The following is a 12,500-nucleotide window of genomic DNA, read 5'->3' as shown; positions in this document are numbered from 1 at the left end:
GTGTTTCACATAAAATGAGATATATCAGATTTCTGCATGGATTTAATCTTAAAATTATGCAAACGTTAAATGAAACTGAAAATGAGTTTATATTGGACCAAAAAAAAACAAACAAAAAAAACCTCTCTGCCCCCTCATTTCAAAAGTCCACCACATGCCACTGATATACATATACATACCATAAACACTCCTCAGTATTCTAATGTGTGTGTGTGTGTGTGTCCATGCGTGTGTGTCTGTGTGTGTGTGTGTGTGTGTGTGTGTGTGTGTGTATGTGTATGTGCCTCAGGTGATATGGAGGAGTTTGAGGCACTCTGGCTCACTGGGATCTGCCACCATGAGAAGAATGAAGTGATGAGCAGTCAGCTGGACGTGGACAACATGGCGGGTGTCTTCTACATGCTGGGAGCCGCCATGGCTCTGTCACTCATCACCTTCATTGCTGAACATGTGTTCTACTGGCATATGCGCTTCTGCTTCATGGGTGTGTGTTCTGGGAAACCAGGATTCACCTTTGCCATCAGCAGGGTAAGTCTAGCTCTAAAACATACAAACTGGCACACTAAACACATGAGAACACCGCACATACACAAACAGTTTATTCTGAAAATTTCAATTGAAAGTCATAAAAATACAGTGTGCCAAAAAAAGTTTAATCAGCATCTCTCAAAATCTCACTGAAAACTTATTTCTCTCTCTCACAGGAGATTTATAGCTGCATTCACGGAGTTGAAATCGAAGAGAAGAGTTCGGCGATAAATTCACCCTCTGCCACAATGAACAACACCCACTCAAACATCCTGCGTTTGCTACGCACTGCCAAGAATATGGCATCACTTTCTGGGGTCAACGGCTCCCCGCACAGTGCCCTCGACTTCATCCGCAGGGAGTCGTCTGTGTACGACATCAGCGAGCACCGCCGCAGTCTCGCTGGACACTCGGACTGCAAGGCCCCATACCTGCCTGAGGACAACATGTTCAGTGACTACATCAGTGAGGTGGAGCGTACCTTTGGCAATCTGCACCTGAAGGACAGTAACTTGTACCAGGACCACTACCTGCACCACCACAAAGGCTCGACCCTGGGGCTCACTGGCCCGCCCCCTAACCGCCCCCACAGCCTGGGCTCGAGGAGTTCACTGGAGGGAGGCATGTTTGACTGTGATAGTTTAGGTGGGGGTGTCGCTCCTATCTTCAGCACACAGCCACGCTCTGCCCTGACACACAGGAACATGAGCAAGTTTGACCTGCTTCAGAGCCAAAATCCTCCGTCTGGGCAAGGCTTGAAGCAGGGACTGGCCAACCTGTACGGGAAGTTCTCGTTTAAAGGCGGAGCCTCCAGTTCAGGATACATCGCCGGTCATGACCGGTACTGCAGCGGAGTTGATGATGGAAACATCCGTTCAGATGTGTCTGACATTTCCACACATACCGTCACCTATGGCAACCTAGAGGGCAATGCTAAGAAACGGAAGCAGTACAGAGACAGCTTGAAGAAACGACCGGTGTCGGCCAAGTCCCGGCGTGAACTCGATGAGATCGAGTTGGGTTACCGTCGCCGCCAACACCATGGCCATTACCATCACCATGGACACCGCTCCGCCTCTCCTACTTCAGAACGCAAGAGGGGAGGTAGAACAAACTCATCCGCATACCTGTTACAGGACAAGGAAAGCCTGAGGGATTTCTACCTGGACCAGTTCCGGCCCAAAGAGGGCATCCCGCAGTGGGAGCACGTGGACCTTACAGATGGTCCCAGCGGGGAAGGTGGAGGTAACTGCACCAGCCTGGTGCCTGTGGATGATTTCCTGAAGAGCAAACCCAAGAAGATGGACAGCAAGAGTGGGGGCAGCGAGTGGGAATGTCGTACCTGTCGTGCCAGCAGCGCGGGCAGCAAACAGACTGCCCTGCATGGGAGTGGACCTCTACATGGTAGTGTGGGCTATGTTGGCAGCGGCACTAGCTGTGTGGCATCGGGGAGTGGAGGACTAGGGAGCAGCCGCCCCAGTTCAGCTACCTGTATGCGTTGTGAAGCTTGCAAGAAATCAGGCAACCTCTATGACATCAGTGAGGACAGTAACCACCTATTAGACCAGCTGGGCGGTGGCAGTAGAGGCCAGACGCCAGCGCAGCGTCGCAGGGCCTTCAGTGGGAAGCCACTACGCCGGCAACATTCTTACGACACCTTTGTGGACCTACAGAGAGAGGAGGCAGGGGGGATAGGTGGGACTCTGGGGTTTGGTAGGGCAGAAGATGTGGATGGAGCGCTGCCGCCACCACGAAGCGTAAGCCTGAAGGAAAGAGAGCGCTGCATGGATGCCTCCAGTCCCTTGGCGCATATATTCGAACATCAAGATACAGACTGTGACCCGTTCTTCTACGGAGGTGTTGAGAGGGGAAAGGGTGCAGGATCGTCATTCGGTTTGTTCAGAGCGGGAGAGGGTGCTCCTCATCGGCGCTCGGTGGGAGAGAGGGACCTAAGAGACAGAGGACTGATAGAGGGGCCAGCTCACTCCTTATCCAAATCCCTCTATCCCGACCGACCCAACCACAACCCCTTCATCCCTACGTTTGGAGATGACCAGTGTCTGCTGCACAGCGCCAAGTCCTACTACATTAGCAAGCAGCAGCAGCAGCAGCAGCAGCAGTGTGCCGACTTGTGTGGCCCCATGGGTGTTACCTCCTTCCTACCGGTGTCCGCCACTTCAGGAGTGATGTCTAACTTGGCCCCACGCTTCCCTGCAGAGCTTTGCATCGGGAACCACCACACCAGCAAGCTCAGCCTCGGTCCACCGCGACCTTTCAACGGCAGCAATGGACACGTGTATGAGAAACTGTCCAGCATTGAGTCTGACGTGTGAAATATGGTGGGTTAATAAAGACCGGCACTAAATGCCGCTGCCATTAAGAACAGGGAAGCATTCTGTTATTATGTAACTCTACAGCCAGATTTTAGCAGAACACACAGAACTTGAGAGAATTGAAAATGTAATTTCCTGTGAAGTTCATGTTAACACCAATGGGTTCATCTCCACGAGCTGGTGAGAACAAGAGCACGTCCATCTGCCAAGTGAGTCTGAGAAGAAGCGCAGAAGAGCAGATGGCCCGTTTCACCTCCATCCCTCACCACACCGCCATCTCTGCTCTCTTCGCACCAGAACTACCCAGTGTTGTACTTTTGTCTTTTGAGAAGATACTATCATGAAAGTATAATAGATGCTCATTGATATTATTAACAGGGTAATTACTGTACCTCAGAAATGCTGTGAAGAGACTGGTGGCTGGTAATCTTTTGTTGAATTCCAGTGGGTTTAATTTGTCTTTTATTTCCCATGGTCCCACAGTTTACTTACACTAACCCTGTTCTAGAGGCCTCTGGCTGCAGACATGGAGAGATGGGGTAAGCATTAGTGATATTTGAATGTGATCACTCCAGTCTCCACATCAACTTCTTGTATCCATGACAACTGCCATCAAACACGCAATCATTAGCGGAAGCGCAATATGCAGCCTCTAGGATGGTCTGTTGAGTTTTTTGCCAGTCATTTATATTCAAGTCTCTACTGCCATGATATTTCATATCAGATGATAAATTATGCTGATGTGCCCTGAGCTACCTTTACATCCACATATCACATGACTCTTTCAAACATGTTTAGAAGGTGAAAGACATTAATGTGGAAATGATAGAGTTAGGTCAGTATCGACGCCTTGCTTTGTTTTGCCTGTAAATACATTTCTCTTTATATATACAGACAAGGTCAACCTTTACTATAGCTTTTTCAAATATTTAACAAATAACCAAAATAACAATTAAAACAGAACAAAATAACAAAAACAAAAATATGCAAAGTAGAGTAAAATCATTACTACTCATCATAAGTTATATTTTAAACAATAGTTTGCTTTTTAAATTCATGTTTATTACTTAATTCTGATAGTTTACTGCCTCTTAACCAACTTCATTTAAGAGTTTACCTTTAATCTTTTACTACAGTGTAACAGAGCTGAGCAGTGCTGTTGTTGGATATATTTAGTTTACTCAATTAGTTTCCTAAATAGTCCTTGCTATGTTTCTCTTCAATTGTGTTAAATGTCTGGCCACTTCTTGGAGAAGGTTTCTAGATACACACACACACACACACACACACACATATCTCTAGTGTCCATCATAGAGTGTGTATCATGATGTAAAGCAGGACTTTTTAACCCTTTCTAAGGAATGACTGATTTTGTAATATTAATGGTTAGTATGTTTATAGAGTGTCATTTGTTTAAAGTGTTATTCTATAGTGAGGTTGTGTCCTCGCTTTAGGTCTATTACATTAATGTTTCAGCTCCTCTGTTGTAATGTTTCTAAATTTAGAGTAACTCTTATGTCTTCAATTCATTTTAGTACATTATTATGTCAAAGCATTTTCAGAGAGTTGAAGCCGGCATGTTGAAGCCGGCAATGTAAATGTTCCTTTCGTTGCACAGTAATGTATGTTTGAGTTTTTCTCATGGCTAACGCTGGCCGTTTAAATAGGTTTATAGTCTAGATTTGAACACACACACACATTTCATCCCTGATTTCACATGTACATCGCCCAGACGTCTATTTGATGTGTGTGTTTACATCTGGATGACGTATTTTTTTATGTTGTTTGCTCATCTGCAATACGTCTATAAGCCGTATGTCAATAAGTATCTCTCAGATGTCAATAAGACCTTCAGCAGATGTCTTTGAGACGTTTATGGTTTAGAATGTTTGTAAATCTGATCTTTTTAAGATGTTTAGCAGATGTTAAAGGTGCTGTAAGCGATTTTTTCATGGAAAGGTATGCAAAAGATGTTCCTACTCCCTGAAAGTTATTAAAACCGGGCCGCGGTTTCTGACACTTTCAGCTGTCAATCATTTTGTGCATTCTCATAGTATTGTAGTTGCAGCTAATTATTGAGACTTAATGACATTTTTATGGCATGTTGTTCATAACAGTTGTCAGTGGAGGACGCTATTTTGCTGCTGTTGTTTTTAACAACCGTTTCTGCTCATGTCGATCTCAACAAAGCTCATCTGGTATCTTTGGAGGGCAGGGTTTAGGAAAGAGGGGTCGTGGCTAATCCAACCGCTCAGTTTGTGGAAACTGTAGAATGGCTAAAATCTTTTACAGCACCTTTAAATAGCTTGTGATGCTTTCCAGATGAAAAGATCTAAAACTGACATCTCAGAGATGTACCTGTGCTATATGGATTCGCAATCCCTCACTGCTAAATCTTAAGCTTTATATGCTTGAAAATCACATTTTCTAGTGTTTATAGAGAAAATATGCCTATTAAGCATAGTTGTAGTTATCCTTTTTCTAGTGTATTCGCAATATATAAGCAACTTTAAACCTTTTGTTAACTACTATATTCTCATTATTCTAAGGTAAGTATAGCTGGTTTGAAGTATTCTACAGGTAAGAAACACCCTGTTGTTATAGTCATATTGCATATCTTTTTTTTTTCACAGAATCTATCAATTTGTCACTCATGATGGGTAATAAACGCATGTGTGAGACAGTGAGTACTATGTTAAATACTCTTGTTGCTATGGCATTGCCATGATGTTACAATGCTGTTCCCATGGTAACTGCAGTGCAAGAGAATGCAGGATAAATGAGTGAATTGTTTCACTATGGGGTAAAATCACGTCCACTTTGATATGTCACCAAAATTTTTACATCATTTTCATCTATACAATTATTCTTGTACAGATTGTGTATATAATAATGAGAGAATTGCTCTTTTTGTATGACAATATGAACACAAACCTCAATGACTTTAATAGTGAGAGTGTTTTGGTGACTGTATGAAGTTACGACACAAATGATGGAGCAGAATTCTTTCACATGCTGAATAAAGCCAATAAAACATGGGCGATTTTCCTGCGTGTCTTTGTCTCTCTCTTTCTCTCTCTGGTGTGTTCACAGGGCGTCTGTCTGCCTGCTGCTCATCTCTCTCTCTCTCTCTGTTTGTTTGTGTTGCTTGTACTGTAGCCAGTTTCTCTGTGTATGCACATACTACACATACTGTACTACACTATCTACTGCAATATCTACATACTGTACTTTACTAAACTATATAGATATATAGAGCATAACAGTCTGGTTCCGGAAGTAAAAATCCCATTCATTTTCTCCATAGGGGAATTTATTTTTAACTCATAAATCTTTAAAGACAGACCTACCGTGAGCTCTGAGGTTGTTAATTGATGATATATGCTTCTGTTGAAGCCATCAGTCTGCGTTATTTCAACGTATTTCAAATCGTGTTTGATAGCGCAATTCCTGGTTAAGAACTACACTACCCATAATCCTAAAGAAAGATTCACCAATCAGAGAATCACATCATAATAATTCCATCCACTCCCATGATGCACTGCAAATTACACAGTGAAGTCAATAACTAATATATTTGTATATATCTAAATATTTTTTCAAGGTAACACTTTATTTTGATGGTCCCAAATAGATATTTAACTGATTATAAGTGACTTATCAACTGGCTTGCTATAGCTAGTAAACAGTGTTTCAACAAACATTCAGTAGACTTTCAGTAGCCTGTATATAGATCTTTACTAATGACCTTTTAATGAACTGATGTTCTCAACAATAATGTAAGTAGGTCATTAATAGAGATCTATATACAGGCTACTGAAAGTCTATTGAATGTTTGTTGAAACACTGTTTACTAGCTATAGCAAGCCAGTTGATAAATCACTTATAGTCAGTTAAATATCTATTTGGGACCATCAAAATAAAGTGTTACCTTTTTCAGTAAAATTTAAATATATTGTTTCTAATAGTCAACAACTTTAAAACAATAGTTTTGTATTTTTCCATAGTTTTTAATGCGATAACGTCATTCACAATGCTTCATGGGACTGTAGATCATTGTATCTTTGTTCCCTATCTGTCACTCACTCGACGTTGTGTCTTGGGAGCCCCAAACACTTCTGCTTTTTTGAAAAAAGGCCAATGAGAATTGGCAAGTGGAATTTGCATGCCACTCTCCCGGACATACGGATATAAAAGGAGCTGGTATGCAACCACTCATTCATTGAAGCTGAATTCATCCACAAAGTTCATTCACCTCATCTGCTGGATTCTATGGTGCATTTCAGCGGCTGCTCCACCTCTGCACCCGTGGAGTGCAGCGAACGCCCCTGGGCACTTCGGCAGAAACAACTAAAAGAGTATATTCTAAAAAGGGTAAATTTTCTTTCTAAAAGAGTGGCACACACGGAACGTCTTTTTAAAGATGCCTTTCCGTTTGTGTGTTATTCCTGGTTGCGGTCAATATCTCTCCACTTCTGATGGCCACGATCGCTGTCTTAAGTGTCTGGGCACTGCCCACGCGGAGACATCGTTCGTGGATGAGTCATGTCCTCATTGCAAGAACATGACCATGGCAACATTGCGGTCGCGGCTTGCTATCGTAAGAAAGCAGTCCACCCCAGCGGCTCCCCGCACCGTTCCTTCTACCTACAGGTTTGAGGCCGCGTCGGTTAGCACTGGGGGCGATTTGGGGACATCAATGGGACCACCTCCGCCAGGTATCCCCCCACGGACCTCCCATTCCCCAGCATGCTCGCATGCCCCAATCGGGGTCTCGCACGAGGCCGCTGGCTTGTCTCAGTGCGAGTTTGACTTCTCGCTTGGAGCTCCAGAAGACGATGAGTTATCGAGTGTAGCATCGGAGAGCGGGCTCGTCCAGTCTAACGCAGAGGCTTCGGCTGGGCTTCCTCCTTCGGGAATGGTCGCCAGTCTCACGCCAACGTGGAAATGATGGACTTGCTTTCCCAGGCAGCCGCGAGCATCGGGCTAGAGTGGAACCCACCCGCCGGTACATCCGACGTGATCATTCCCTTGGTCCCCCTCGCCCCCTGGCTTCAGACTCTTTGAAGACTGCCCTCCTGACTGCGCTCACTTCCATCAAAAGGGTAGGGGACCTGCAGGCGTTCTCTGTCAGCGAATCGTGCCTGGAGTTCGGTCCAGGTTACTCTCATGTGATCCTGAGACCCCGACCGGGCTATGTGCCCAAGGTTCCCACGACTCCTTTTAGGGATCAGGTGGTGAACCTGCAAGCACTGCCCCAGGAGGAGGCAGACCCAGCCTTGGCGTTGCTGTGTCCGGTGCAAGCTTTACGCATCTATTTAGATCGCACGCAGAGCCTTAGAAGCTCCGAGCAGCTCTTTGTTTGCTTTGGTGGACAGCGGAAAGGAAGCGCTGTCTCCAAACAGAGGATCGCCCATTGGGTCATTGACACTATCACGATGGCATATCAGGCTCAGGACGTGACACCCCCTGCGGGGTTACGAGCCCACTCCACCAGGAGTGTGGTGGCCTCCTGGGCCCTGGCCAGTGGCACCTCTTTGGCAGACATCTGCAGAGCAGTGGGCTGGGCAACACTCAACACCTTTGCAAGGTTCTACAATCTCCGGGTTGAGCCAGTCTCGTCCCGTGTATTGGCAGGCACGAGTAGGTAAGTTCTGGGACAACTGGCCGGGTGTACTGCTTGCGCATAGCACCTTTCCCCTCCCTTGAGGTGAAGACGTGCGCTCTTGATTCCCAGTCGTGTTCACAGACTGTGATCCCTGGATGAATTTCCTCCTTAGTCCTCTGGCAGCTGAGTTTGCGGAGAAAGTCGCTGACCGGCCCAGTACGTGTGCTAATGAGCCCCTGTACTGAGGTAGGTGCTCCACATGTGCTGGTGCCCTGAAGGAGATCCCATGTGATATCTTCCGCAAACATTGTGTCCCTGACAGCAAACTGCATCTTCCTTGGGCAGAGGCCCCTCTGTCCCAAGTCGCCATGCTCTGTAGAAACTCCTCCCCCTTTGGGTAGGACCTACTCTGGGACCTCTCCACATGACATACTTCCGACAAGACTCGGTAAGACCATGTGATGTATTCCACTCAAAATACACCCCTCCCCCCCCTTTTTGGGTGGGGTGTGGTCTCCGCAGTGTCTTCCCCTTGGGAGAGACACCCCCCGACACAGACACTTATGGCTCCCAGTCAGTTAACAAATTCCACTCTTTTTGGGGAGAAAAGAGAGGGAAAAGAGGCCTCGGCTGGGCTAGCCTGTCCCTATAGTTGGGCAGTCGACTTGTTCCTGATGGACAGTTCAACGCTCATGAGAGCGTTGGGGGAGGTTACGTGATGGCCTGGTGTGCTGGCTACGAGGCACACAGTAGTCTGCCCGTCACACACCGCCAGTTCACGCAACGCAGTTCAGCTAGTTGTGGCATTTTGTATAGGGACCCCTAGTGTCACTACATCGACACAACGTCGAGTGTGTGACAGATAGGGAATGTCCTAGTTACTTTCGTAACCTCCGTTCCCTGATGGAGGGAACAAGACGTTGTGTCCCTCTTGCCACAACGCTGAACTAACCACTGAAATGGCCGGGACCTGGTCTCGGCTCCTCAGCACAAAACATGAATGAGTGGCTGCAAAACAGAGGTGTTTGGGGCTCTCAAGAGTGACCCCTAGTGTCACTACATCAACACAGCGTCTTGTTCCCTCCATCAGGGAATGGAGGTTACGAAAGTAACCAGGATGTTTTTTTTGTCTGATTTTCAAATACTTTTTTGCTTTTGGGGGTCTAAATATAAATATTATTTATTTATATATTTAATTATCCTAAGGCACAATTTACAGTTAAACCGCACTATTATGACTCTAAGACATTACAGATACTACTGCTACTTTTTCTGTTAAAGCATAATTTTCTGTAAAGCTGCTTTGAAATGATGTGTGCTCTATAAATAAAAATAACTTGGCTTCAAATCAAAGTTTGTAATGTTGTGATTCCCCTCAGAGCTGGTTGGTTTGGTTCATGGTTTAAAACTTATTTATGAAGGATTTGAAATCCCTATGGAAGAAATGAATGGGAAAAATATTTCTGTAACCAAGATGGCTGAAAAAGTGGGTGCACTCTGTTTATAGCATACAAATTTGGTTTATGTTACACAAGACACTGTATCTCACAATGCAAAGTTCTTGATTTTTAGCTTGGAAAATGGCACACATTGAAAATGTGGCAGGAATAAGAACAGTAAGACAAATGACATATGAGATGTGTATGAGCTTAGCTTAAACTTGATTAGCGTGTTTCCAGAAAACTCAAATACAAACCGTTTTAATTTAAAAGGATTAGTTCACCCAAAAATGTAAATTCAGTCATTGTTTACTCACCCCTGTGTTGTTATAACTCTATTTGACTTTCTTTCTTTTTCTGAACACAAAGGGAGAAATTGTGAATAAATGTTGTGCTCAGTGATGTCATACAATGGCAGTTTATGGTGACCACCTCTTCAAGCTTCAAAAGAACACAAAAGTATAATTCAGAAGTCGAATAAATTATTCATGAGACTCATGATTGTTATGAAAGTATACGATAAGATTTGATGAGAAACAAACTGAAATCTAATGTATTATTTAGTGAAAATGTTCACTGACCGTTGATCTCCTGTGTGTTCATGATAGGACACGAGAGCAACAGTTCACGCAGCCCCCTCACGACATTGGGGCGTTCAAGTGAAAACTCGTTTTGTTTATCTAAAAACGAATAAACTCCTATTGAATTTGCTAGGAATAAAAGATGCGCATCAAAAAGTTCATGTGACTGAATAACTCTTCATTACTGGACTAACCAGCGGGCCAATCATCGCATGTGTTGCTCCGGTCATCCTGAAAAAATGGTGGCTAGAAAATCCAAAGCCTACAAAGAGTTTGCAGAGCAAATAAGTCGAAAACAAACTTGAACTTTACAGAACAGAAGGTTTAATGACACTTTTGAAAAATGTCTTATAGATCCGCACAGTAAAGTCATAAGGATGGATGAATGCACATAAATAGTGAAACACTCACAGTGGCTACAATTTCTCCGGAAGTAACGATTTCATCCTTTTGAACACCCTTGGATGGTAACGTGTCTTTATTCGCACATTGTTTTTGCAATAATATGGTTTTTTGCATAAATTCAATTTGCAACTTGGATGAAAACATAGCTATAGAGGAGCTACAGGCAGTAACAGTCACACCGTGTCCTAACCTGACGGCAAACGACACGTGATAAAAGGGATATTTTCTATGGTAATCAGAGTTTTTGTCCTAACCAGCAGTGACGAGTGACGGTGCATTCTATCGATCGCTTTTTTTTCTGTTTTCGGCATCGTGCGGGTAACTCCGTCCATGTGAACTGGCACCAGCCCAAAAAGTTTCTTAAAAATAAGGCTGGGCATAGAAATGCATCAGTTTTTCAACTACAAACTCTTCAGACATGTTTAGTAAGTTCTGTTCTCTGTTTTGTGTGCAGCTGTGTTGTGTTCTGTTGTCACTATCGCTGTGGAGGACCTGTTTTTAGATAAACAAAACGAGTTTTCACTTGAACGCCCCAATGTCATGAGGGGTCTGTGTGAACTGTTGCTCTCGTGTCCTATCATGAACGCACACAGGAGATCAACGGTCAGTGAACATTTTCACTAAATAATACATTAGATTTCAGTTTGTTTCTCATCAAATCTTATCGTATACTTTCATAACAATCATGAGTCTCATGAATAATTTATTCGACTTCTGAATTATACTTTTGTGTTCTTTTGAAGCTTGAAGAGGTGGTCACCATAAACTGCCATTGTATGACATCACTGAGCACAACATTTATTCACAATTTCTCCCTTTGTGTTCAGAAAAAGAAAGAAAATCATATAGAGTTATAACAACACAGGGGTGAGTAAACAATGACTGAATTTACATTTTTGAGTGAACTAATCCTTTCCGTTCAATGCAAGCTAGCTGCTACTTAAAGCTGTGCTGCAGACTTCATATAGTTTACAGTTTTTAAGCATCATACACAGCAGTTACTGTACAGTATGTGGTATTCTTATTCATTTGTACACAGTGTTTGTTTCTGTACACTATATATTTACTGATTCATGTACTGTCTTGAGGTAAAATGGTTATCTACACATAAACCTACACACTCTCATGGCGAAATAGTAAGAATTTCTACGACTTTTCTAAATTTGGTTAATTCGTATGATATCATACTGCACTTGATGAATGAATTTGTATGACTTTCACTACAGCAATGATGTCGCTGGACATCGTTTCCATCTAGTTCACGACACTTGCTTCTGTCACACACAACAGCTTCCTATCATGTTTAAACACTCTACTGATTGGCAAAGTTTAGATAAGGGGTTTGGGTACGGGCATAATATTAATAAGTATGTCCTTAACACCATGTGTGCGGCGCTCAAGCTTACTTCCCCATTAGACATCCGGGCATTTGCACGTGATTAAATCATAAAAATGTATATGAACGAACTCATGCGAAATCATACGAAATAACCAACTCGTAAAATATGTACGAATTTTCATGAGACTGGGCTGCATAAACTACACTGAATAACTCGCCCCTCTCTCTCTCTGATCCATCATTGCTCACACATCCGCTGTACTCTTA

At 43.7% G+C, this 12,500-nt stretch overlaps 1 protein-coding gene across 1 annotated transcript in view; it reads left to right on the top strand.

Moving 5' to 3' along the window:
• The window catches only part of LOC127451204 (glutamate receptor ionotropic, NMDA 2B-like), a 116,023-nt gene extending 110,115 nt beyond the window's left edge, over positions 1–5,908 (top strand). Inside the window, 2 exon segments of the mRNA XM_051715704.1 lie at positions 290–528; positions 705–5,908. Coding sequence (XP_051571664.1) covers positions 290–528; positions 705–2,861 — 2,396 coding nt within the window. The 3' untranslated portion in view covers positions 2,862–5,908.
• Positions 5,909–12,500: the final 6,592 nt, after the last annotated feature.

The sequence above is a fragment of the Myxocyprinus asiaticus genome, chromosome 14 (assembly GCF_019703515.2).
Source record: "Myxocyprinus asiaticus isolate MX2 ecotype Aquarium Trade chromosome 14, UBuf_Myxa_2, whole genome shotgun sequence".
Classification (NCBI taxonomy): domain Eukaryota; kingdom Metazoa; phylum Chordata; class Actinopteri; order Cypriniformes; family Catostomidae; genus Myxocyprinus; species Myxocyprinus asiaticus.
Note: the sequence above shows the minus strand (reverse complement) of the source record. Positions and strands in the feature narration are given on the sequence as shown.